The 25,623-nt window shown below is 43.2% G+C and overlaps 1 protein-coding gene across 6 annotated transcripts in view; it reads left to right on the plus strand.

The window, feature by feature from the left end:
* The window catches only part of Znf507 (zinc finger protein 507), a 34,409-nt gene extending 9,303 nt beyond the window's left edge, over positions 1-25,106 (plus strand). For 2 of the 6 annotated variants that reach the window (XM_076577538.1, XM_042275476.2), the window contains exons 4-7: positions 1,431-1,545; positions 5,306-5,420; positions 20,256-20,390; positions 20,476-22,839. In XM_076577538.1, the coding sequence (XP_076433653.1) occupies positions 1,431-1,545; positions 5,306-5,420; positions 20,256-20,390; positions 20,476-20,869 (759 nt within the window). In that variant the 3' untranslated portion in view covers positions 20,870-22,839. Of the gene's footprint in view, positions 1-1,430; positions 1,546-5,305; positions 5,421-20,255; positions 20,391-20,475 lie in introns of all 6 variants that reach the window. The other 4 variants (XM_042275466.2, XM_076577558.1, XM_006985017.4 and 1 more) reach the window with 4 other exon arrangements.
* The last annotated feature ends 517 nt before the right edge of the window (positions 25,107-25,623 follow it).

A 25,623-nucleotide genomic window follows, 5' to 3' on the forward strand; every position in this document is an offset into this window, starting at 1 on the left:
AGTCCAGCCACTTCATTTTGTATATCAGGAAAATGAGTTCCAGGGAGGTTTGGTAAGATGGGTCTAAAAGCTGAGTCTCCACAGTTGCTGTCCAGAACTTCTTGTTAGTCTGTAGCCTCAGCACCTGTTGCTTTCGTGTTTTCCAATGTGCGTATTTTAGGCACTGGATTGTCACTTATAAAGGAATGTAGAATAGGCTGACAGGCATACGTTTGACACAATGGGCTAGATCAGCTGCCACACAACCAGCAAAAGGTCATGAGTGTCATTGCAGAAGGAAGTAGGCAGTGAGACCTACTGGGAGCAGCATCATAGAGATAAAGCCATACTTGATGGACAGTTGAGGAACTTGGCTGGGGATCAGCCCAGAACCTCAGCTGCTAGGCAAGTGCTTGGCTGCAGAAGAACATCCCCAGCCCTTGGGTCTGTGAGAGTCCTGCTCAATGTCTCAGGCAGCATTTGAACTTGCACTCTTTTTCAGGCTCCCTCCTGTGTGCTGAGATTACAGGGCTATACCCCCACACATGGCCATAGACCGGACTTCCGTGGGTGTTCAAGGCAGGTGTTTATCTTGTACTGAGCCAGCAGCCAGTGTAAAAGATTATATACCTTCCCTAAAGGGTACCTGAGTCGGTCCTGGGCCGTTATTGACTTAGATCTCCTTCAGTGTGGAGATATTTGAAAACTAATCTTTATCAGCCAGCTGGCGCATAGACTGTCACACAGATGACCTATAGTTGGGGTACAGGTGGTGAACTTTTTTAAAAAGGACAAAAAGTTGCTTGTGTCTGAGGTTCATTGGAACTCAGATTAATTACACTCATGAAATTCCAAATAGCACATCCAGAGGGGTCCTGGCAGTAAGTTCCAGAAGTATCCAGAGTTGCTTTGCTGCTGTCCTCCTGGTTTGAGGTGGAAATAGTTTCTGTGGCACATCCATCTGGTGTCAGAAGGTAGAAGTTAACAAGGCTTGTGGTTGCTGGTGAGCTTTCTGTTTGCAAGCATGTCTGGTTATCCCCTCACCATCTCCTCCATCTCTAGCCTACTGGCCGTGTGGGAAGCACACCCATGCTGTGTGTAAACACCTCTGAAGACAGACTCTCTGTTCAGAGAATGTGGAAAGATAGATGGACTTTTTGATGAGATTGCAATCACCTAGTGTCTGTCTTTCTATGGTTTCACATGTGTCAAATGGTTTTTAGTAGATTTGACTTTAAAATATTAATTTTTTACAAAGCAAGTAGTAAATTAGTAAGGACTTGGCTGCAACTGAGCAAGCAAGTAGATGAGGTCCAGGTGGTGATTTTTTAAAAAGAGGAAACAACACCCTAGAATCCAGTTGGTAATGGGTCGTAGGCCAAAGATCCCAAAAGCAGTCAACCCCTTACATAGCCTCCTGGTAACTGTAAAGGTTTCTTACTTTTTTTTAGAGCCAACTGAGAAACCATGAGAGAGAACAGCACTGTCTGCCCAACACCTTGTCAGTAGCTTCAAATGAGCCAAGAATTTCCCGTGATGCCGCTGATGGAAAGTGTATTCAGGAAGGTATCTGTGCATTTTCATTAGCATCTCTTAACTGTACAGGATGATGGTTTCATTAGGGCATTTTTGTAAATGCATGTAATGTGCTTTGGTCACGTTCACACACACACACACACACACACACACACACACACACACACCATCATCCTCACGTGTGCCTTGTTAAATGCAGGCTGCACTGACAAGCTTATGAGGTGAAAATGGAAGAGTGTGTATATTCCCCTCTGGTTCTGTGCTGTGGGTGGGAATGAATCTTTCCTTTGTTCCTGCAGAATTTCTGAGAACTGACTAGAGTAAATTACATCTAGTTCTGGGTCAGAAGTACTAAATTTGCAAGGACTGCAGCTGGGCAAGTAGATGTTATGGTTAAAATTTGCAGAGGTCTGTAAGAGCCAGGCTACAGCAGAGACCCTTAGAAGGTAATGGACCAGCAAGCCAGAGAAGCTGGAACACAGAAAGCAAGCCTCCGCCCCTTCTCCAGCACCAAGTGACCTGCCGAGGCGAAGCTTTTGCAGATGGCAGCCCCCACCTCAAACTTTAACTGAGGGTTCCTGCTGTGATCTTACTCTTCTCCAAGTATGGCTGCCAGACTTCATCTGCATTATTTAAACACACACAGAAACCTTTTATGTACTAGTTAGGTGCTAGTCGGCCGAGTATCTGGTAATAGGAATATTAGAATCAAAAGATTTAATTAGAGTTCCATGAAAAGGCGATGCCACATCCAGAGAATGAGGGATAGAGTGTAATAAGCTGTGCTTCCTGGCATTGGTTCACGTAAATTGATATGCTTTAAATGTCTTCAGTGTGGTACATAGTGTTTATGGGAAATAAAACATATTGGGGTGACTTTCCTTTTTAGATTTCCTAAGAATTAAAGTTAGAAACAACTGCAGAGTAAAATGTTTTACCATAATGTCTCATTAAATTATACCCCAGAAAACATAACTGATTCCAGAATGTTTCTGAAGGAACTGATTTTGACACCACCGTAGCACGAGAATCCCCTTGTCAAACAGATGCCATCCCCGTAAAACCATCCCGAACAAAAGGAGTTTATGACATGACATCTGCTTCCGAGGTGGATGGCTGAGCGAAAAGAGTTTTGTTTCCTTTCTACAGAATAGCCCTAAATGCCTCTTTTTATTTTAATTCATTATGTTTCCATATCCCTTCTAAAGGAGACATTAAGCATTAGACATGATTGGCCCGTAAATCCTAATGAGGGAATAAAGTGCATGTGACTCAGTAGCGCCACCTGCAGTTGACTCCAGTGCTGGGACTGTTTCCAGCAGCATTAGAAGAAAACAAGGGCTTAAAACTACCCAGTGTTTTTAGCAGATTCAATGAAGACTTCAGCATGACCACTCAAATCATTGTTCGCACCTTCCCCTGCTCTACGGTTTTTATCTGTGACTTACACGCTTGCTCCTGGGGTTTAAGATTGTATGCCATGATCATCTTGTTGGTTTGGTTTGGTTTGAGGGTTTTGTTTTTCATTTGTTACTTATTTATTTTTGTGGTGCTGAGCAAGCACTCTTCAGCCGAGCTTCACCCCAGGCCTTACCATGTTTTTAGTTTTAACCCCCCTTAGCTGCATTTGCTGTTCTGTCATAGTAGTGTAGCGGGCATAGCTGACCTCTTCCTGCATGTTCTCCTGGACGGGTACGTGATTAATTCAGTATTGTTAGGAGTCGTGCTGTGTTAGAGTTCTCTTACTTACTCTGTAAGCTTATTAAACAAGGTGGAGGAAGGTGCGTGGCTTTGCTGTTGTATAGCACAGACTCCATTCAGCCTGCTTCCCGTAAAGAGACCTGATAGAACAGTACTGCAGATGCTTGATCAGGCAGAAGGCATGACATGCCTATCTTGAGCAGGGTCTCCTGCAAGGCGCTGGTAGTGCAGTGAAGGGCATCAGTGCCCTGGAGGAAGTCAGGACTGAACTAGTGGATATAACGTCAGCAAACCCCCTGGCATGGCACTTCTAGCCTTCCAGACAGTGTTTCTGTCATTTGTGCAGCCCTGCGTTTTAACGCCAAAACTGCAGAGACTGTGCCGAGACATGTGCAGAAAGAGTGCAAGGCTTATTCAAACCATTCGGTGAGACCCACTGCTTCCCTCCCATTCTGTAGAAAAGATAAATGAGGCCGGCCTCAATAGGTGTCATAATTTGCTCATTCTCAGACCAGTGGCAGAGCAGAAATTAGGCCCAAGTTGTTAAACTTTAAATCCAGTCTGGATTCTATTGGAAACATTTGCCTGAAGTAGCATGGACTCTCATTCTGTGCTATATTAGGCTTTTCCATCTGTCAGTTTTATTAGTTGTCATTGATCTGTAATATTTCTCACAAAAAAACCATTATCCAGTGTTTCACACTTCAATTTTTTTCAGGTCTTTAAAAAAAAAACTATATTTGGAACAATGCCATTTATAATCAAGTCCAAGTTTTTAACCTACCAATTAAGAGCAATACTTAGATTGTAATTATGATTAGTGTATTAATGTTATAGATTTATACCAGGAAATTGGAACATTTTGTTCTGCCTGGCAGTAGTTATTAGCTAAAGAAAATTTCAATTTTAGAAAGCTTGAATTTAACTTAAGAATTTTCTGCGTTGAAATTGCAGCGTGGGTTTTCTTTTCTTCTGTGCACTCCTTCCCACCTAGGCTTGCTTCATGGCTTGCTTCCTGCCAAGAGCACACAGCTCTTCCCACTCTTGCCTGATCCCTGAGCATCCATGCTTACCTGCTGCCTGAAAATAACACAGTTATAATGAAGATGCCCTGGGCACCTGTGAACAAAGCACAGGCTGTCTTCAGGAAGCAGTGCTTATGATGGAGTCCTACAGCTTATGTTGTCATGTGTGAACCACTCATTTGCAGAATGAGCTAGTAATAGGGCCTGTCTCCACTGGATCCAGGTTTGCTACACGTGAGGGAGCTGAGTATTTACAGCCTTTGTCCCCAAAATCCATCAGCCTACTAGGTGTGCCTGTACTGAATTGTGGAGCACTTCAGAGTTGGCAACTGCTTTTCCTTGTCAGTTTAATTGAAGGCTGACATTTAGCAGTAAACCGAGCAAACCCACAGGGTAAAAACTTGAGACGTTTTGTAAGTAGCTCACTAGGTATGACTTTGGCCACACTTTAGTTTTACTTAGGTGGCTCACTATTTTGGTGCATGTGTGTATGGGTACTATATGAATACAGTGCCCATAGAGACCAAAAAAAGATCCCCTAGAACTCAGGTCATAGGTGAGTTAGAGACAGTTGTGAGCCACCATGTGGGTGCTTGGAACTAAGCCTGGGTCCCCTACAAAACCAGCTAGTGCTTTTAACTACTGAGCCATCTCTCCAGCCTCTGGCCGTACTTTATAATTGTATTATCTTGGGCTGTTGGCAAATAGATGTTTCTTTAAGACACGGTGCCTGTTGCAAATTCACAGTGTACCTTGGATAATTTAGCTGCTAAACAGTCAGCTTAGCAGCTGGGAGCAAGTTCATTCTGCTGTAGAACTTGGAACATGGTTACACAGAACCAGTCCAACCTGCCCATGTTTACAGGTCAGATGATGTTCATCTCATGCCTACTGATGGTCTGGGTGCAGGAGAGTCTAGGGAGCTGCTTAACACATGTTAATTACACTGTAGGAGAGCCGTGATTAAAATGTTGGCACATGTATTAATTACTTGTTCATGATGGGGTGTATGTGCTGCTAAGTGAGCCTTACCAAGTCATGCCTCTAAACCTCTCTTCTTGAAGGGAACAAGTCTTCAACCCAGAAGCAGTATAGGTGCGATGTGTGCGATTACACAAGTACAACATATGTTGGTGTCAGAAACCACAGACGAATCCATAACTCAGATAAACCATATAGGTAAGTGTAATGACTCTAGAATTCTAATGCTTGTATTAAAATATAATTTTATGATGATGATGATGATGATAAATATTTTAGAAATAGTTTGGAATGTGTGGGACTTGTTGAAACATGTTAAAAACTTAGAAACTATTACATACTGGTTTCTTAAATCTCATTTTAGTTCATTAGGAAACGTTTATTGTACAGCAGATATTCTGGGGCAGTTGGAATACTGGAAGATATCCATGTCTGCCAGTTTTATTGCTCTCATTTCACTCAAGTATGAATTATCTTAGCAGTTTCTAGTGCTTTAGAGGTCAGATACTTGTCTATCCCAGCAAAAAGTCAAAAAGCATGAAGGAGGTAAGGGGCCTGGGAAAAGGTTGGTTCCTGAAAATTAAGCTGCTGTGGTTTGAGCAGTGCCATTTGAGAAGTTTTGTCATGTGTGCATTTAGAGAAAATGACGTATTGGCTAGACAGAATCAGCTGCTAAGCAGTGACCACTGTTCAGTAAAGTTTACCTCCTGAAGGTAAAAGGCTACTTAGAGTAAAGGTGTGAGCGTTTCAGAGTGTGTCCACCCATCCCAGAGCCACAGCAGGCACTGTCCGCACGGCCAGGAACATGAATGCTTAGCCCCGTGGCAAAACAGCTTTTCCCCAATTTAACTGTTTCTGGATTTTAGGTGTGATACTGATGAGTCTGAACAGGTTGCAGCATTAATTAATCTAAATAATGGTATAACTAGAGTTTTTCTGCCTTGCTCACAGTCAGGACAAATCTTTGTCACCCGCCAGTCCCACAGCTGCTCAGACCCAACCAAGTAAACACAGAGACTTATATTGCTTACAAACTGTTTGGCCGTGGCAGGGTACTTGCTAACTGTTCTTATAGCTTATATCAATCAATTTCCTATGGATTATACCTAATCTATACCTTGCCACGTGGCTTGTGGCTTACCAGCATCTTCACATGCTGCTTGTCACGGCTGGCAGTGACTCCTTCCACCTTTCCTGTTCTTTCTTTTCTCCTCTCTGTTAGTCCCGCCTATACTTCCTGCTTAGCCACTGGCCAATCAGTGTTTTATTAATTGACCAATCAGAGCAATTTGACATACAGACCATCCCACAGCATAATGGTTTTAACTTTTTCTACTCATGACCCCTTTTCACCTGAGAAATTTTTACACAGCTCCAGGTATGTGGGTTTCTAAAATAAGTATACAAATCAGATATTTACTGATAATCACAAGAAAACTTATGTTAAATCTTACTCGGTATTTGTATATTTTACCATTTACTAAAGACAGAAGCAATGTTAAGGAGATGTGTGTACTTATATATTTTACATAAAGAATTATACCTTGGCTGAGTAATTGAAACTGAAGGACATAATGTCATCTTCAGCATTTTTCAGAGTTAATCAATATTTTGATTTTATAGTTATCAAAGCTAAGAACACCATTCCCCATAAATACCTGGTACAAAGTAGCAGAAGTATGTTTGGGGCCATTTCAGGAACTTACAGAAATTCTGTCTTGCTCCCAAGCCAAAATTCATTGAAGATTTTTTTTTTTTTTTTAATGTAACTCAAGTCAGTATTTCAGGCAGTGATTTTTAAAAGCAAACTTTGTAATGACCACAATCTAAAGAGAGATGGCTTTGATAATTGTGCAGGAACTGGGAGTGTAGTCGGTTTATAGAGTGCTTGCCTTGCAAGATGAAGTCCTGTCATCAGTCCTAGTGTTGCATAAACTGGGTGTGGTGGCATGGACAGAGCAGGGCACTTGGGAGTTAGAGGCAAGTAGATCAGAAGTTCAAGGTCATCCTCAGCTCCATGTGGAGTTTGGAGCCAGCGTGTGCTTTATGAAACCATGTCTCAAAAAAACGAAGGTTTTGTTTCTGTATTTAAACTGTGTATGTCTATAAGGGCAGAAGCTTCTCAGGTAAAGTAAAAAGCACTGCAATTCAGAACATCACATAGTCTCATATCTTAGCTGAGGTGCATCAGGCCACATCCATCGGCACTTCCTGACTTGACAGACTACTCAGGGCAGGGTGTGCAGGTAGTGTGTTCGGAGCAAAGACTGCAGTGAAGCTACCTGATGGAGCACCGGTGAGTGCTGCCAGAAACAGCTCCGAGTCCTTACATGTTTGAACTGATGCTTGATTGCCATGTATTCAGAAACCCTTTACTGCTGCCGTGTTGTTCATGACCCAGCTTAAGAGACTGAGAGCAAAAGGAACAGACACAGTTAACCTCACACAAGGTGGTTCTTGGGCTGGGGAGTTGGCTCAGTGAGACACTGGCTCCTCTTCCAGAGGACCTAAGTTCAGCTCCCCACACCCACAAGGCAGCTCGCAGCCATCAGTGACTCCAGTTCTGAGAGATCCAAAGCCCTCTTTGAGCAGCGCGCGCGCGCACGCACACACACACACACACACACACACACACACACACACACACACACACGTGGTGAACAGACATAACACCCATACACATTAAATAAAGATTTTTTGGGAGGCAGGGAGGGGTTTCAAGACAGGGTTTCTCTGTGTGGTTTTGGTGCCTGTCCTGTAGACCAGGCTGGCCTCGAACTCAGAGAGATCCGCCTGGCTTTGCCTCCCAAGTTCTGGGATTAAAGGCGTGCACCACCACCGCCCGGCAATAAAGAATTTTTAATGTGGCTCTAAAATGTAATGTGCTTGTGCTCTCATGCACTCTGTGTGTGTGGGCGCGCGCTCGGGAGTGTGCTGCATGCTCGTGAGAGTGTGTGTATGTACGAGTGAGTGTGTGAGTGCACAGGTGTGCATGTGTGTGTTGCTAGTCTCAGGCCTGCAGGCATCTGCTGGTGTGGGAGCTCTGGGAGACACTCAGCTTTGCCTTAATACCTACCTCTATTTTCAAGGCAAAGAAGGATTTTTACCAAAACATGACGGCCATTCATTATTGCTAATCATTTAAGTGCTGTGCATTCTCAGTGAGGAATCTATAGGATTGAACATGTGGGAACACCTAGGAGAGCCTGGTAGAGACAGGGCTTTCCTGATATCAGAAAGCTTTCCCTTTAAATCTCAGTACCTTTATTCTTGAATGTAATAGGAGGTATACCAAATACACATGATTTGGACAGGATATGTCTCAGGTCTAGAATTAGATCATACATTCACTCATTGGGAAATCTGTTGCAAATCTGTTATGTCCCAGGTAACAGAAGAGGCATCTTTAACATCACAGGGTTTGTGGATAAACTTACTGTCTGAGATGAAGGTTCCAGGCCCTCATCCACAGGACTAGGCAGGACCTAAAACTCCCTGAGTAACAGCATGATGAAACAAGAATTATTTGTATACTACACATGTCAGCCAAAATGAGAACACTCAAAAAAGACCGTACAAAAGTATCCTCGGTGTGCATATAAGGTGTATATGAAACTTCGGTGGGTTTGCTTAGATTTGAATCTCATTATACATGCATTAATACTCCAAAATGCAGAGTCTGAGCCACTTCTCTGACTCTGTAGAGGAGGTTTCAGCTGAGTAGATTAGGCTCATGATATCTGCTGTTGGCATGCCCTGTCCTGCTGCATGCGTTTATGTACTCAGATACTCTGCCAGGACTTCATCTCCATTGGTACAGGTCTGAGACTCACTGAGCTGGGAAGCACAACCTTCTTGGTATCTGGTTTCACCCGAAGACCACAGCAGTCCTTTCTAATTATTTCATAGCCAATCTGGTTCCTTTTTATTGCCTGGTAAACTCATGGTCAGTGTTTGGGCTTGTCCTCACAGTCCACCTTATATGCGTTTCTGATTATTACTTTGTTTTCTCTCTTAAGAAAAATGTGGTAAATTCTCATAGAACAAGAATGCCTTTTTGTACAGATAGCTGGTCTTTGTCCAAATGCACAGGAGGTTCCTTGTGTGTTTGAGCACCTCTGGTGTTAAGGCTTTTGGTTTTCTCTGTTGTGGTTCCAGTCAGCCCAGCCTGTCTGTGTGATCTGGCAGATACTCTGTCATGTGTGAGTTCTCTGCCTGTGCCAGCATTAGTCCTGGTCTTCAGTCTGACCCTTCCAACTTAACAGGGTTTGGGCTAAATTCCGAGCCCCCTGCCTAACATATAGTAGATGCTCAGTAAAGGCTCACTCATAGTTTCTGATATGCCTCAGTTTTGCTCATTTATAAAATGGTTCTGGTTTGCTACAATTTTCATTGAAAAATAAATGCATGTTAGTATTACTATGCCTTTTTAAAGAACTGGCCAAATATATATATGCTAAATTGTATACTGCCCTGTCCAAAAATATTGGTAGAGTTTCCTATAAACATTAGTTTGATCGAATCAAGAACCTTACAAGGTCAAAACACTAAGTTTGATTGTTAGGTTCCCTCCCTCTCTCCCTCCCTCCTTCCTTTCTGTCTGTCTGTCTTTGTGATGTGTATGGGTGTTTTGCCTACATGTATGTCTGTGTACCATATGCATTCACTGTCCATGGAGGCCAGAATAGTTAGTCAGATCCCCTGGGGCTGGAATTAGAGAAGGTTTCAGCTGCCACCTGGGTGTTGGGAATTGAGTTCAGGCCAGTGGGAGAGCAGCCAGTGCTTTTAACTGTGATCCATCTCTCTAGCCCCTTTGGTTAAGTTTTTTATCTCTCTGTCCTCACCCCTTCTCTCTCCTCCCTCCCTTCTTCCTCTCTATTCTTCTGTCCTCCACTCTTCTTCTAAATGTCTTAAATCAACTTGCTGATTAAAGTTAGCATACACCCTGAAAATTACATCCCAAATTCACACTTGATGAATAATCACAAATCTCTCCAGCTTTTGACAGCACAGCCTTCTTGGCCTTCCTGTCATTAAGTACCCTCACCCCTTTCTCACAGGCACCATCTTGACAGAAATTAGTTTTGTGTGTTTTGAACTTAATAGAAATAGAACCATATGGTGTGTGGACGTTTATGCCTTTTACTCATTATTGTGTGTGTGAATGCTAATAAACTTCATTTCTATATTATGTTCTATTATAAGACCATAATATATAGTTGAGGGTGTAACTCAGAGGCAGGGTGCTTGCCTATGTGCACAAAACCCTGAGTTGATTCCTGGAGCTACCAGAAACAGTTATTTACTCGTTTTGTTATTGATAGACATTTGGATTGCCACTAGATTTTCTTCCTTGTTATGAATAATTCTTTCTTAAACATTCCTTCACTTGTTTGGGGTGCACATAGGAAACAAGCCCATTTCTGGTGGCTTGATACATGGCAGTAGGGTTTCTGGACCTAAGGTGGAGGCAGTTGTTTAGCATGGACAGTGTCAGCAGCTGAGGGAAGTAGCAATGTGAGCTCCTGCCCTCCTTAGTGCTGTGTGCTGTCATCGGATGTGGCGGGTGCACTGGTCCCTCGGGTAGCTGCTGCCCACTGCTGTGCTGGTTTGTTTGCCTATCCTTGCTGGTGTGCAGGATTTCATCTTTATTCTGCACGGAAGTCCTTTGCTTGGGCACTGCTGATACCCTGTCCTGTGCAGTGGCTTCCCTGACATCTGATGTACAGGAATTTCTAGATTTCCTATGGTCAGATTTGTTCATTTGTATCTGAGACTCTTAATGTTTTTAACTCTGAGAGTAGCTCTGATTTTTCTCAGGAATCTGGGGGTAATGCTATAGAAGTAAAAATATAACATAATAACCAGCATAAATAAATAAACCTTAAAAACAGCCATGGGAAGGGGAACAAAAAACCTTGCAGGTTTCTGGCAGTGAAAATAACATAGTGGCCTGTGGGCAGTGTTAGCAGTGAGGAGAACACTGTGTTAGAGAACACTGCGCTGGGCCATGTACTAAACGGGTGCTCCTGTATAGGGTTATCTTCTGTTGTCTGCCATAGGCAGGTGAACAGGCTGGGGTACATGAAGTACAGCCTGAACCCTTGTTCCTGTGGACCTGCCTGCCTGTGCTATGCTGGAGGCAGCATGCCAGGCCACTCCACAGCAGTAGTGTGAGATAGCAGGCATTCCCTATGCTCAGGGACGCTGAGTCGGGAATGTGGAAAGGGCACGTTCCACATGACAGGTCTGGAGCCTCTGCAGGGAAGATTTAAAGCCAGAGGGGAGCAGACAACTGAGGGGTCATCTGTCAAAGGCTCCCTAGCCAGTCTGTGGCTAGTGCTGTGTTGGCTGCACCTCAGCTGGAACACGTCCACAGGTGCCCAAGTCTGCAGATCACGTCCCTTACTTACGTCAAATGACATAGTTATTTCCACATAGCCTATGCGCATGCTCCTGTGTGTGTGTCAATCAACTCTAGATTCTGTCTAATACAGTGTCAGTGCTGGCTGAGCGGGTATTGTTGAGAGGACAGCAGAGGTAGAACAGGTGCTGATTTAGTGCAGATGGACTTGTGGAGGGCTGACCACATTGTTTTTTATGACTTGAAAGCCACATTCCATCACCACCACCACCACCACCACAGTTAGAATTGTGTGTGCTTTAATCTGTAGATGTTGACTCATAATTCAGTGCTGTTAACCTAGGGGAGAGCTTACGTTTTAGAGGCATGGGTTGGTTTTAAAGAACACTGTTTACCCGATAATTTAATCTGAACAGTGGTGTGGGTGATGGGGCTTTGAAGGGACAAGCTGAAAGATTTGTTCCCACGGTGACGGGAGCCTTTAAAATCATCTCCGGCTATTTTGTAATTTAAATCACCACTAGGTCTTTTTCTTTTTTGTTTTGTTTTGTTTTGTTTTTTGAGACAGGGTTTATCTGTACAGCCTTCCTTGGCTATTCTAGAACTCAACAGAGATCCACCTGCCTCTACCTCCTGGGTGCTGGGATTAAAGGCCTGCGCCACCACCTCCCGGCTAGGTCTTACTACTTAAAGCATAGAAAATGAGGGCTGGAGAGTTAGATCAGCAGTTAAGAGCATTGGCTGCTCTTAGAGAGGACCTAGGTTCATCCCAGCACATACTTGGTGGCTCACCGCTGTTAGGGGATCATATGCCTTCTTCTGATTTCTGTGGACACCAAGCATACACTGCTGCACCCATGCACATAAAACATTAAAATAAATGAATCTAAGAAAAAGAAAGCAAGCCAAGCTTGGTGGTACGTTCCTTTAATCCAGCACTCAGGAGACAGAAGCAGGCCAATCTCCGTGAGTTCAAAAGCAGTCTAGTCTATATAATGAATTCCACAACAACCAGAGCTACACAGAAAGACGCTACCTAAAAAGTAACAACAGCAAACGCATAGAAAATGAATTGTATGTAATAATGCAAACTTGGTTGCGATATTTCTATTGAGATGTTTAGTATGTTAAAAACGTATTTACCCTGCCTAATACATCATAAGACATTCAACTTCTCCTAGCTTCCATCTGGCTCTCTCACAGCAGTTGTTAGTTAACCCTGGAGGCTAACCAAGGAAGGGCCCAGGCCAGGGAAGTAGTTGTTTCAACCAGCACCTGCCTGCAACTGTGTTAACTGCCTTATAATGATGAAGTAGTGATGCAAAGCCTGTAGGTAATTCTGACCTGTTGTTAGTCAAGACATGAGAAGCCCTAACTAAGTCTCCTCATTGGCTTTCTTTTGATGACAATGTTGGTGTTTTGTGCAGTTATGGACGGGGTGTTCTGATCATCATAGAAAGTGGTTAGTTCTGTCATTCCAGAGCTTTGAGGCAGCAAGGCTTACTCACGAGTTGTCCAGACTGGTCAGCAGTTGACTATTAGACTGTTTTCTGGTCTTCTCATGTCACAGGGATGGTTTTGCCTTGACAGATATGCATAGTGGAAGTGTTCATGGCTCTGTCACAGTATCAACAGGCAGCTTCACTAAAGAAACAGTAGATTGGTGGCAGCTGAAGTCAGGGCAGATGTGCCCAGGCTGCTACTGTCTGGGTGCTTCCACCCTGTGCTCCCAGGGGATGTTCTCCTAGATGAAGGTAGGCTGTTGCTGCCCTCTTAGTGTGGTGTGTAGATGTTGTCTATTAGTCTGTTTTAAAACACATGTCCTTTCTCCCTTCTCTGGGAACTTGATAGATTTGGATCAGATTGAAATAGGGTCAGCTTTTCACAGTCTGACTCAGCAGAGCATGTGACCATGTAAGGTACTTGTTGGTGAAGAAGGTGAGCACGGTGAAGTAGTTGGGGTGGTGCTGTGCTATGCTTGTAGTCACTACTTTCTTAGTTGCTGAAATGAAACGCCTGGTAGAACCAACTTAGGGAGAGGCTCTGTCTGGCTGTCATTTGGTGGTGGGGTGGCATGGTAGAATCCATGGTGATAGGAGCAGCTTCTGACCACAAAGGCAGACACAGGAGTTGGCTTGCTCATACCTCTGGACCAGGAAGCAGAGCTTGCCAGAACTTGGGCCAGGTTGGAACCCTTGAGCCCCACCCCTGTGGCCCTACTCCTGCTGTACACAGCAATGCTGTCTGCAGAGGCAGCTCATACTTGAGGCGTACAGTAGGCAAAGCCTGATGACCTGAGGTGAGCCCCAGAACCCACAGAGTGGAAGGAGAGAACCAACTCCACGGGTTGTTCTTTGCACCTGTGCCATGGGATGCCCATACCTGCTTGCATATTAATATTCTCTCCCCCATCCCTCCCCTTCTCTGTCTGTCTCTCCCTCAATAAACAAACAAGTAAGCAAATGTAAAAAATAAAGCATAACAGTGATTCATTCTCAGTTTACAATTCATTATGAGTATGTGAGTGTGAAGTATGTATATGGGAACAAGAATGTCGGCAAGGACAATTTTGTGAAGCTGACTTTTTCCTTCCAACTTTATGTGGGTCCCAGGGGTTTGAAACCAGGTTACCAAGCTTGTGCAGCAAGCACCTTGACCCACTGAGCCATCTTGCCAGCTCACTTTTTAAGCTATGGGAAATGTAGAGATTCGGCTAAGGAAACACATTCTAAGAAGGATGTGGAATGGCATTCAGATCTCCTTCCCGAAGCTGAGGTCCCCTCTGATCAAGTGGGCATTGTTTCCTGTTGAACCTCCTCAGTGTGTCCCCGTTGTCTTCACAGGGACTCCCATCATAGTATCCACTGTTGTTAGTGTCCTTGTTGTCGCTCAGGAAAGGGTTGTGTCTCTCTACTGAGCAGATGTGTCTGCTCAGTAGAGAGGGGTGGAGAACTTTGTAAAGAGATTGAGAAAGCAGGGGGCGCTCTCAGCTGAGCAAGTGGAGTGCTCTGTGTGAGTCACCAAAGAGCGTTTCTGCTTAGGAGATTTCAGAGTTGTTGTGTTTTTTGTTTTTGTTTTTGTGTGTGTGTGTGTGTGAAAAATCTTTGTTGTTCTGTTTATTTGTTTTGTTTCTTCAAGACAGGGTTTCTCTGTGTAGCCCTGGATGTCCTGGAATTCACTCTGTAGACCAGGCTAGCCTCGAACTCATAGAGATCCGCCTGCCTCTCCCTCTCGAGTGCTGGGATTAAAGGCGTGCGCCACCATGCCCCTCTCCCCCAAAACTCTTTCAATGTGTTTGTCCTTCACAGACCTCCAAAAGTTATTTGGACACTTATATCTGAAATAACGTGATTCCCTCCCTACATAAGTGTCTATTAATTTAAAAAGCATCCATGTCATCATTCCTGGTTTATACCTGACACTATAAATGCTGAAAGTGCTTTCAGAGTGCTATGCCCCAGACTGGAGCGTTATCTCAGTGGTTAAGAGCACTGACTGCTCTCCCAGAGGACCCAAGGTGATTCCCATCACCACAGAACTGTCTGTAACTCCAGTTCCAGAAAGTGTGAAGCTCTCTTCTGACCTCCACAGGCTTCAAGTACACACATAACACACAGACATATATGCAGGCAAAACACCCGTACATATAAAATAAGTAAATCATTAAAAAAAAAAAATTTATTTTAAGTCCTGTGCTCCATACTTCAGGAAAGGTGAGGGATGCCAAGAAGACGGGGCCCACACACAGTCTCAGGGGTCCTGTATCTTAGGTGTAGAGGTGGAGTTTTCCCTTTTTCTTAAGAATTACAGGCGGAAATAGACTCCCCAAAAGAATGGTGGGGTACATGTTTGATTTTTTATGAATTTTTTATTTAGGTATCTCTTATGGCACTTGACATAAAAGAGAACAAAACAGCTCGACAGTGCTGGTGGAGTAACTTCCCTAGGGTCGAATGTCACACCCATTGAAATACATGATTTTAGTGAGAAAACACTCAGAACAGATCATCATAGCTCTGGGTACAGGTTAACATCCACCTTAGAAGTTTTATGTCTGCAGTTTCTTTCAAAGAAATTCTGAACTGCAAGAGTAAAATTCAAGAGTAGAAGCAGGCACCTCATAAGCTAAATAAGCTACACACCATCCATGAGGATGAATCAGAGGTAGCAAAAGCCCAAGGAGTGGGCCACAGAGTGATGCATCAGATAGAATGGAGGAGTGCATGGGTATAAAACCAAGAAGTAAAGCAAGTGATATAATAAAAACATCAGAAAATTGATGTCTCCTTTGGGGAAGACAGGCCTGAGATCTGGGAGATGAGGCTCCCTCCCAGGGTGTGGTGTTATTATTCTTCAGCAGGGATTACCTGCTGTGTTTATCATTTTGTGAATTGCATTCATACCACTTTCCCATGATGAGTTCCAAAATAAAACATTTCTTTAGCTGAATATGAAAATTAAATTTTGCAGGAGGATGGGTAGTTAAGAAGTGGAGTTTGGGGGCAGCAAGATGACTCAGTGGGTAAAGGCACTTGCAGCCAAGCCTGATGACCTGAGTTCAGTTCCTGGAACCCACAGGGAAGGGGAGAGGACTGACTCCTGGAAGCTGTTGTCTGGCCTACAGTCTTGAATACACATTACACAATAAGAGAGTGCAATTTAAAACAAAAACAAGAATTAAATGTTTCTGGTTAGTAGATATTTCTTATCATTTTGAATGAATAGTATATAGATACACATGAATTTTGTAATCAGCCTTTCTGATTTTCTTTTAAATTACTTTGTTGCATTGAGATCATGTTAAACTTCTAAATTGATTTAGAAAACATTAACAGTTTTACATGATGGGCTTTTGCATTGGTTCAAGTCACACTCTGCACATAAGTCGTGTTTTAAACTTGTCTTCGTATGTATAATTATGAGAATCTTTTCTTTTTCTTTCTCTTTTATTTTGTTTTGTTTTTCTGTATTTTTGAGGTATGGGGTCTTACTGTGCAACCTTAAACTTACTGTTCTCCTGCCTCAGCCTCCCGAGTTGCTGGGTTTATAGGCTTGCATTACTATGTGTATATATGTGTACATATATACACTTAAGGGAGGAAAGAGCTAAGTCCCAAAAGTTGTCTTCTGACTTCCACACAAGCAAGCACACACTCATACATAAAACAAATAAAATACATCTTACAAGGAATATTTTAAAATGTACTAAAAACCTTTCTTGCTGGTCTTCCTTTTTATGGACCAATATTGACATTGGTTTGTGAGGAATAAATATAGTTTTTGGTTGGTTGGTGCTGTTCCTCTATCATGTTCCAGTATGTAAAAATAAACCAGTTTGTTTCTGTGTTCTGGTGGGAAAGCAGTAGTTGTTAGCTACATCCTTTTTGCTGTTCACAGCCATAGTGAACAGTCTGTGAACATGTGCTAGAGAGCCTGTAGGGAAAAGCCCAGGATGATGTGTGCAAATGCTCTTCATTGTGTTCACCCTTACATACAACTGGTGTGTATCCATCTTTCCACATCATGGAGACTCTTCTGCACTACATCATAAGCACACTGTCTTTTATCTCATATGACTGTGCTGGATTTCTTGGATTATTAGTGAGCTTCAGCATCCTTTCAGGTTTCTAGTTTTTGGAAGTTCTGTTAAGAATTACCTAGCCATGTGTAGCAGGAATCTTAAAAGTTCTTATTAATAAAATCAAACCCGAGGCCGGTTATTGGGGTGAATACTGGAAGGTCAGAGAGACAGAACAAGCCACAGCTATCTCACCTCACCAGTTCCTCAGCTGGTCCTGTTTCCTCAGACTGGAAGCCTCTGAGTCCTCATCCAGAATGAATCTCAGCTGAACTGTGTTGCTCCAAAGCCTGAAAGCTTAACCAGCCAAATGCTTAACCAGCCAAATGCTTAACCAGCCAAATGCTTCTAGTTTCTGGTCCTCACGCCTTATATATCTTTCTGCTTTCTATCACCACTCCCTGGGATTAAAGGCTGGCTTTCTGGGATTAAAGGCGTGTGTCACCATGCTTGGCTATTTCCAATGTGGCCTTGAACTCACAGAGATCCAGAGGGATTTCTATCTCTGGAATGCTAGGATTAAAGGTGTGAGTGCCACCATTTTCTAGCCTTTGTATCTAGTGGCTGTCTATTCTCTGACCCCAGATAAATTTATTCGAGTACACAATATTTTGGGGAACACAATACCACCACAGTCATGAGGCTGGAGAGAAGGCTCAGGGGTTATGAGCACTAGCTGCCCTTCCAGAGGACCCAGGTTCAGCTCCCAGCACCACATGGCAGCTCACAACCAACTATAACTCCAGTTCCAGGAGGTCCATTACCCCCTTCTGCCCTGTGAGGACACTACATGCATATAGTGTACAGATGTACATGCAGACATAACATCCATATACATAAAAGTTTTGTTGGGGAAAAGAATTGCCTTAGCCTTGTCAGGTGTGGTGGCATATGTTATGATCCTAAATTCAGGCTAAAGCAGGAGGCTAATTTCAAAGGCAGCCCAGACTACACAGAGAGAATATATTAGGTTTTTATTGCTGGCAAGTGGGCTAGTGTTTCTCACGGTCAGTGGTTCTTAGGATATGTAATGAAAAAGTGCCACTTGCTGTCTTAAAAGTAAGTTGGAATTAGTTAGGATAAGAGTTAACTGTTTGCCAGCCCTTTCTCATGGGTATAGGGAACAGTTGAGAGATCTGCTTTGTTAGGCTTGTGATTGAGCACATTTATAGCATCCAAAAAGATCATACTTGTACAATATAAGCTGGAAATTATACACTTAGGTGTTTTCCTACAAAATAAAAACTCTTATTCCCCAGAAAACATGCATACAGATGCTTATAGAAACTTTATTAATAGTAGCAAAAGCTAGAAGGAAGCAAGTGAGATTTCTCAATCAGTAGAGTGCTCCTGAGCAAGCATGGTGATCACAGGTCCAGAACTCACAGAAGGAAGACCTGAAAAGACATGGTGTGCTTGTAATCCCAGTGCTGGGCATGGGGGAGCAGAGATTGCTGGCTTCCTGGGTCTAGTAGCTGGCCAGCAGCCCAGCATTCTTGGTGAGTTCCAGACCAGTTAAAGACCCTGTCTCTGAAAACAGGGTGGGTTGGTGGTTGCCAGTCAAGGTAAATAGGCAGAGCACAGAGGACTGTGAGGACAGTGGGGCTCCTCAGCAAGACACTGCAATAGGATGCACAAAGTTGTGTGTTTCTAATTCTAAGCAGAATTAGACAAACTATGAGCACAACTTCAGACTGTGGAGTTGTAACAGATCACACTCATGCAAGATACTCAGATTTACTTACAACAGAATTTGGGGCTAGAAAGATGGGTCAGCATTTAAAAGCACTGGCTGCACTTCCAGAGGACCAGAGTTCTATTCCCAGCACCCACATGGTAGCTCACTTATTTGTGGAAGGCACTTTACTGACTGAACCATCTCTCCCACTCAGCTTTCTCTCTAGATGTATTTATTTTATGTGACCCACATGTATGCACTGCCCATGAAGGTCAGAAATGGGCATTGGGTCCCCTAAAGCTGGTGTTAACAATGGTTGGGAGCCACCATGGTGCTGGGAATCCATTCTGGAACCTCCACAAGAGCAGCTGGAGCTCCTAACTGCTGAGCATCTCTCCAGCCCCAGGTCCACATTTCACTTTGTTGATAAACAGTGGAATAAATCATTAGACCTGTGGGTGAAGAATTTAGAACAGAAATTTTGTGCTTTACTATGTTAGAAATCTTTCTACATCATGTGTTTTCACTAAAGTAAAATGTGGTGTTTATTTAGATTCCTAGAAAACCTCATATTATAAAACATCTCCTTCCCTTGGTTTTCTTTCTTGTTGTTTATACTTCTTTCTAGTACCCTGTGAAGTCTGTGTGTGTCTTAGAACCAGTGAAAATTTAATTTCTGTGAATGGAGGCTCAACTGAGAACACTTAGGGAGTTACAGTTAGAACTATTGTGAGTTTTTTAAATGTGCTTTTAATGTTTTTCATTTAAATAGCATAACATCACTTTCCCTCCTGCCTTCCTTCCCTTTAGTCTCTCCCAAACATCCTCCCTCACACCTCTCCCATGTCCTCCAACATTCAACTTGATAACTTGTTTTCTTTGATAATCATTGTTACACGTATATATATTCACAAACATAGATAAATACAACTTACTGAACCTGTTTTTGTTTGTGTGTGTGATTACAGGCCTGACCATCCTGCGTTGGACAACCGGTTTAAGGAGGCTCATTGCTTGGAGAGGTTAACTCTCCCTCTCGGCAGCCATTAGTTGCCTGTAGTTCTTTGTCTAGGCGTGGGGTCCTGTAGAATTCTCCCTTCATTGTAAACCAGACCATTGATACTGCCTTTATTCCAGCCTTGTTTATGCAGCCATTTCTCAGAGAGACTGTTTTACAGCAGACTTCCTGGGATTCTGGCTCTTACAATCGTTTTTCCTTCTCTTCGGTGATGTTCCCTGAGCCATAGATGAGGAGCTGTGATGTAAATGTGTCCAGTTGTGGTTTTCTGTGGTGGTCCCCGTTTGCTGTGAAGAGAGACACTTATCCAGGAAGGGTGGCTCTCACATAAAACCATCGAGAATTTTCAGTAGTGTTGTGAGATGGTTGTAACTTCCCCGGAACCTGTCTTCCAGGTGCTCCTTGTGTGGGTACGTGTGCAGCCACCCCCCTTCCTTGAAGTCACACATGTGGAAGCACGCGAGTGACCAGAACTACAACTATGAGCAAGTTAACAAGGCCATCAATGATGCAATCTCACAAAGCAGCAGGTATGCCATCCCAGCCCTCACTGATTGCTAGCTACAGAGCAATGCTAGGGGTCATCTCCTAGCCTACAGCACAACCCACTGAAAGTTTGCTATGTTCTGTTTTTATAAGAGTAAATCTGGGCAAATCCCCTGGGAACACGTTCTTAACCAGCAGTGGAGAGAGAGCTGACCCTACCACAGGCAGTCCAGAAGACTTGGTGTCGTCCTCAGAGCTGACTTCCCAGCTGCCCAGTGAAGTCCTAGATGCCAGCGAGCTTGAGAAACTGAGCCCCACAGGCAGCAACTCTGACATCTCAGGAAGGAGCTGCAGTTTGGCTGCACCAGGCACTGAGTACTGCGTGCTGCTCTTCTGCTGCTGCATCTGTGGCTTCGAGTCGACCAACAAGGAAAGCCTCCTGGATCACATGAAAGAACATGAGGGGGAGATTGTCAGCATCATCCTGAACAAGGACCACAGCACAGCCCTGAACACCAACTAGCTGGGAGCATGTGGGAGGGACCCTCCAAACTGCAGGTCAACCTTAGTGCCATCACTAGCTCACTAGACACAGGGAAGCAGGTGTTGTGACTGGTATTTGAGTGCTTGAGTGGGGATATAGAGCTGTGACCCTGTGTGAGCCTCTGTCAGCCCTTCTTAGTGTCAAGTGTTGATTATTAAAAGCTTACCATGGCTCACAATGAGGTGCGAGCAAATGAATTGAGAAGGACCTGCAGAGCCACACTTGCCAGCTCTACAATGGCCAGGGCTCTGGTAGGGTAAGTGGCAAATGGGAATGGGTGGTTCCCACTGTCTCCAGTGGGCAGCGGGCTGTGGAATAGGCTTTATAAATCGTTTCCCTTGTGAATAAGAATTTGTCACAGACTCGGTTTAGGGGATGGTCCTTTACACCCTAAAAAAGACAGAAAAGGGATCACAGATCACATTTGGGAAGTAAATTATTGTTTCAAATTTACAGTGACTGCCCACAAGACTCAACCAAATCTCAGGTTCACAGAAATGGGTGGCTTCGAAGAGGTTCTCTGCAATGTGAACACAGTGAGCCCACTCCTCCACCAGCAGCAGCAGCTACCTGACCGCCTCCTCAAGCAACAGAGGACCAAGACAGTCTGCGTCACCGGGCCATAGAAATGCTTTGGGGAGGCCGGGTATGGTGGACAGGCTCTAATCCACACCTGGGGTTAAAAGAGAGATCACTTGGAGAATAAGAGCTGAAAGTTAGCTGTTGAGCTTTTCCTTCTTAGAGTTTAGTGGTGTAGTTACATGTAACAGAACAATACAGTATGAAGTATGACCGAAGGATGGTAAAACTTGAGACAGCTGGGTTCTGAGGTTGAGGCTAACCTGGTCAAATAGCAAGTTCCAGGCTAGCCAAGACATCAAAATGAGATCCTGCCTCAAAAAACTAAACAAAATAATAATTGCAAAAAGGACTAGAAAGATGGCTCATCAGTTAAGAGACTGGCTGCTCTTCTACAGGATCCAGGTTTGATTCCCAGTAAGCTCACAACCATCTGTAATTCTAGTTCTGGGGGATCTGGTACCCTCTGGCCACCCTCAGGTACCAGGTACGCATGTGGTATATAGTCATACATTCAGGCAAAACACTAATAAAAAATAAAGTCTGTAAGGAACAGAATTTTGGAGACTTGAGGATGTGGCTCAGCAGGTGAACACTTCTCTAATGTACATCTTGCCACAAGAAAACCAAACAAAAGCAATTTCTTGTCAGAAACACCATTGGCAAGTGGCTAGTCTATTTCTAAAAGAGTCCATTTGTTAGCATGAAAGGCATACTGAAAACTCGCAGCACATTTGTGCTAAAGTTTACACCATGCAGATGTGACCTCATTAGTCACCTGTTTTGTCATTATTTTGGAGGCTGAGGTGAACAGGGTGTTGCCATTTTTTGTATTTCTGATCACTTACATACTGTTGCATTAAAGCAGATTCTGTATTGCTGTTATTGTTGGTATTGTTTACACACTCAGAGGTGAGGGGCAGCTCCTGGAAGGAAAGGGTCCATTTGTGTTGACAAGATTTTTACAGCATTTGTTCCCAAAGTTCAAGTGACCAGAAAATGAGTTCCTGGTTTTCCCGGGGCACTGAGAACTGTTGAAGGGGCCAGTATGTGGAAACACTTCGTGATTTGCTTTATCTTTCTCCCCCACTCATTTTGATGACACTAGAGAAAATTGGATAAAACTTTGTCATTCTTTCATTTGATTTTAGGTAGCCTCTTTTGTTGTCGTTGTTTTAAACAGGGCCTTTCTGTATAGTCTTGACTGACTTGGAACTCACTATGAAGACCAGGCTGGCCTTGAACTCAAGAGATCCACTTGCCTCAGCTTCCCAAGTGCTGAGATTAAAGACAAGTGCCACCACACCTGGCCAAGGTAGGCTTAATTTATTTGTGAAAGTTAATTCATTTCTGATACATGGATTTTAATTTTTAAAAAATGAATTTATTGATACTAATTAGATTCCCCTAAATTCACTCTGTGGATTTAAATAAATTTTCTCATATTTTCACAATTGAAACATTTATATTTAATGCCAAATGCAAATAATTTCCATGTTTCCATTTTTATTACCCACTGCTGTTACACACACAGAACAGATCTATTTTTTATTGTGCTTTAGACTAAACAGTATTAGTCTTCAGTGAATTTTCTGTGGCTTTAATTTTCTAGACTTGTTTAAAAAATAGTAAGTACCCAAAGCATCCCACCATTCCAGCAGTATGGCTCTTCAAATGATGCTTCCCAATCTTTACATGATTATGATCATGAGTTTAAAATTTCTTCCACCCCATGGGGGAAAAATAACCCAAAGGTTCAAAGCCTCCACACTGTCATCTGTTCCTATGAGCTCTTTGGCCTGGACGAGGGACAGAGTGAGTGCCTGGTACACTGCACACCCTGCTAACATTTGCAGCAAGCCTTAACCAGTCTCTACCAAGAAGCAAGTTCCATAATAACAGAAGCATGCGTGTGTGGTAGTCATTGTTGGGGGAGACACAGTCAGGGTCACTGGCCACAGGAGTGTACTGACTACTGCTGTACGCTTTGGCATGGGAACCTTGTTGTCTATCTTCTGCGCTGACCATCTGCAGTTCTATGATTGGACGGGGAATTCTGCTTTAAAGACATTTCCTGGACTCAGTAAACATGAGATGGAGAGGTGATGGTTGTGATCTTTATAACTGTTATTTTAGGACTTTATCATCTTGCTGTGACCATAGGAATCTGGCAGGTGCCCCCACTGACCTGTCAGCCACATGCTTACTCTATTTTTCTGTTGTATAGAGCATATGAAGCAGCAATACCACCTGAAGCTTTTGCCCTGGACCTTTCAGTCCTGTTGTGGTAACCATTGGTGGCTTTGTAAGTGTTCTGCTTTTTTCCTCACAAAACAAATGTGAGCATCATGTTTACATCACACCTCCCCAGCGTACTTGGCTTACAGAAGATGAGCAGACTTCTGTTTCTAGTTTCATAAACACTTATTTAATCTTTTTTTTAAATTGTACAGCAAGGTGCTCAAAGTAATAGTCTATAAATATATTTAATAGAAACTTGAGTTTGACATTCATGAGCATAAGGATGTGTATTTTTTTAAAGAAATAAGTATTGTGTAACACTATGGCTTTGCTTCTGTAGCCAAAGTAGAGAAACTTCTGGAATACGATGTAAAAAAGCAACATTTGATTTCTGACACTGTCATTAAAACTGGACGATTGGCATTTGGTCATGTTATGTTGCACATGGAGCTGCAAGCCTTAAAGCCACCTGTGCAGAAGAGTGCAGCCGGCCACCAGGCACTTCCTTACCTTCAGGAGGACTGTGCAAAATTAGAATAATTTATTTTGCTTTACAGGAGTTTGTCATGTATTGACTTAAATATTGTATTTTGGTAATAAATTTTTTGTTAAAAAACACCTGTTTCTAAGTTTCATTAACAGCACACATCCATTCTTGTCTTGGGTTTATTGATTTAGAAACTTGTGTTTGAATCATTGACAGCTCCACAAGAGGTGCTTGGGGTTTACTAATCAGTTCTGTCAACTCCCTGAGCTATCACTGGCTTGTAGTTGCTACATTTCACAAGCATCACTGGGCCTTCTTCCTTGTTAAATAGTTCTTTATCTTTGGCATCAGACACAGAAATGCTTTCAGTACTGATCTGTTGTAGTTAGAACTCTGCTGAAGGCCAGTGATTACAAGGTTGGGCTCATACTTTGATCCTTTTGTGGTCTATCACCAAATAATCTTTTGACATCAGATTCATTGCAGAGGCCAGGGGTGCTTCAGCTAACTACAGCACAGTCTGTGCCCTAGAATACCATGCCTTCCCAGCTAGAGGTGATGAAAACCAAAGCACTCTCCTTGGTAGCTATACCCCCTTGTCCTGTGCTCTGTAGGTTGACGTGGTCCTGTCTTCTACTTTTCAAGGACCAAGTCTCAACACTGCGTTGACAAGTTAGTTGTAGAGATCACAGCATGGGGGACCTACATCCAGATCACTGGGTCCCACATGACAGCCATAGTCATGTCACTACTGAGCACTAGAGTTGGGACTCGCACACAAAGTGTAAAAAACAACAGTTGCAAAGATTTAATATGAAAAGAAATGGACAGCATCTCAAAGGTTTTATGTATTGACTATGTGTTAAAATATTTGGGCTATATTGAATTAAATAAGCCATGATAAAGTCATTTTCACTTTGTGTTAGCTTTTCATTGCTGTGGCAGAATACCTTTAAAAAAACAACTTGGGCAGTGGTAGCACACACATTTAATCCCAGCAGGAGACAGAGGCAGGCAAGTAGTCGAAGGTGGAGCTTTTTGTCCCACCTTTACCCAAATTCCTGACAGAGTTTCTCTGTCTCAACCTCCCGGTCCCAAATAAACACAGAAACTTATATATTAAATATAAATGCTTGGCCAGTGGCTCAGACTTACTACTAACTAGCTCTTACATTCACCCATTTCTATTAATCTATGCATTGCTACATGGCCTGTGGCTTACCAGTTCGTTGGCATTTTGCTCTTTGGGCAGCTGGCTCCCATCTGCCCTGACTCTGCCCTTCTTCCCCTCCTTGTTTGGTTTTCTACCTATCCTTATCCTGCCTTGCCATAGGCCTAAACAGCTTTATTATCAACCAATGAGAACAACACGCATTCACAGCTTACAGAAGGACCATCCCACAGCATTTCTTTCTGTCTAGTCAAA

This window comes from Peromyscus maniculatus, chromosome 1 (genome assembly GCF_049852395.1).
Source record: "Peromyscus maniculatus bairdii isolate BWxNUB_F1_BW_parent chromosome 1, HU_Pman_BW_mat_3.1, whole genome shotgun sequence".
NCBI lineage: Eukaryota > Metazoa > Chordata > Mammalia > Rodentia > Cricetidae > Peromyscus > Peromyscus maniculatus.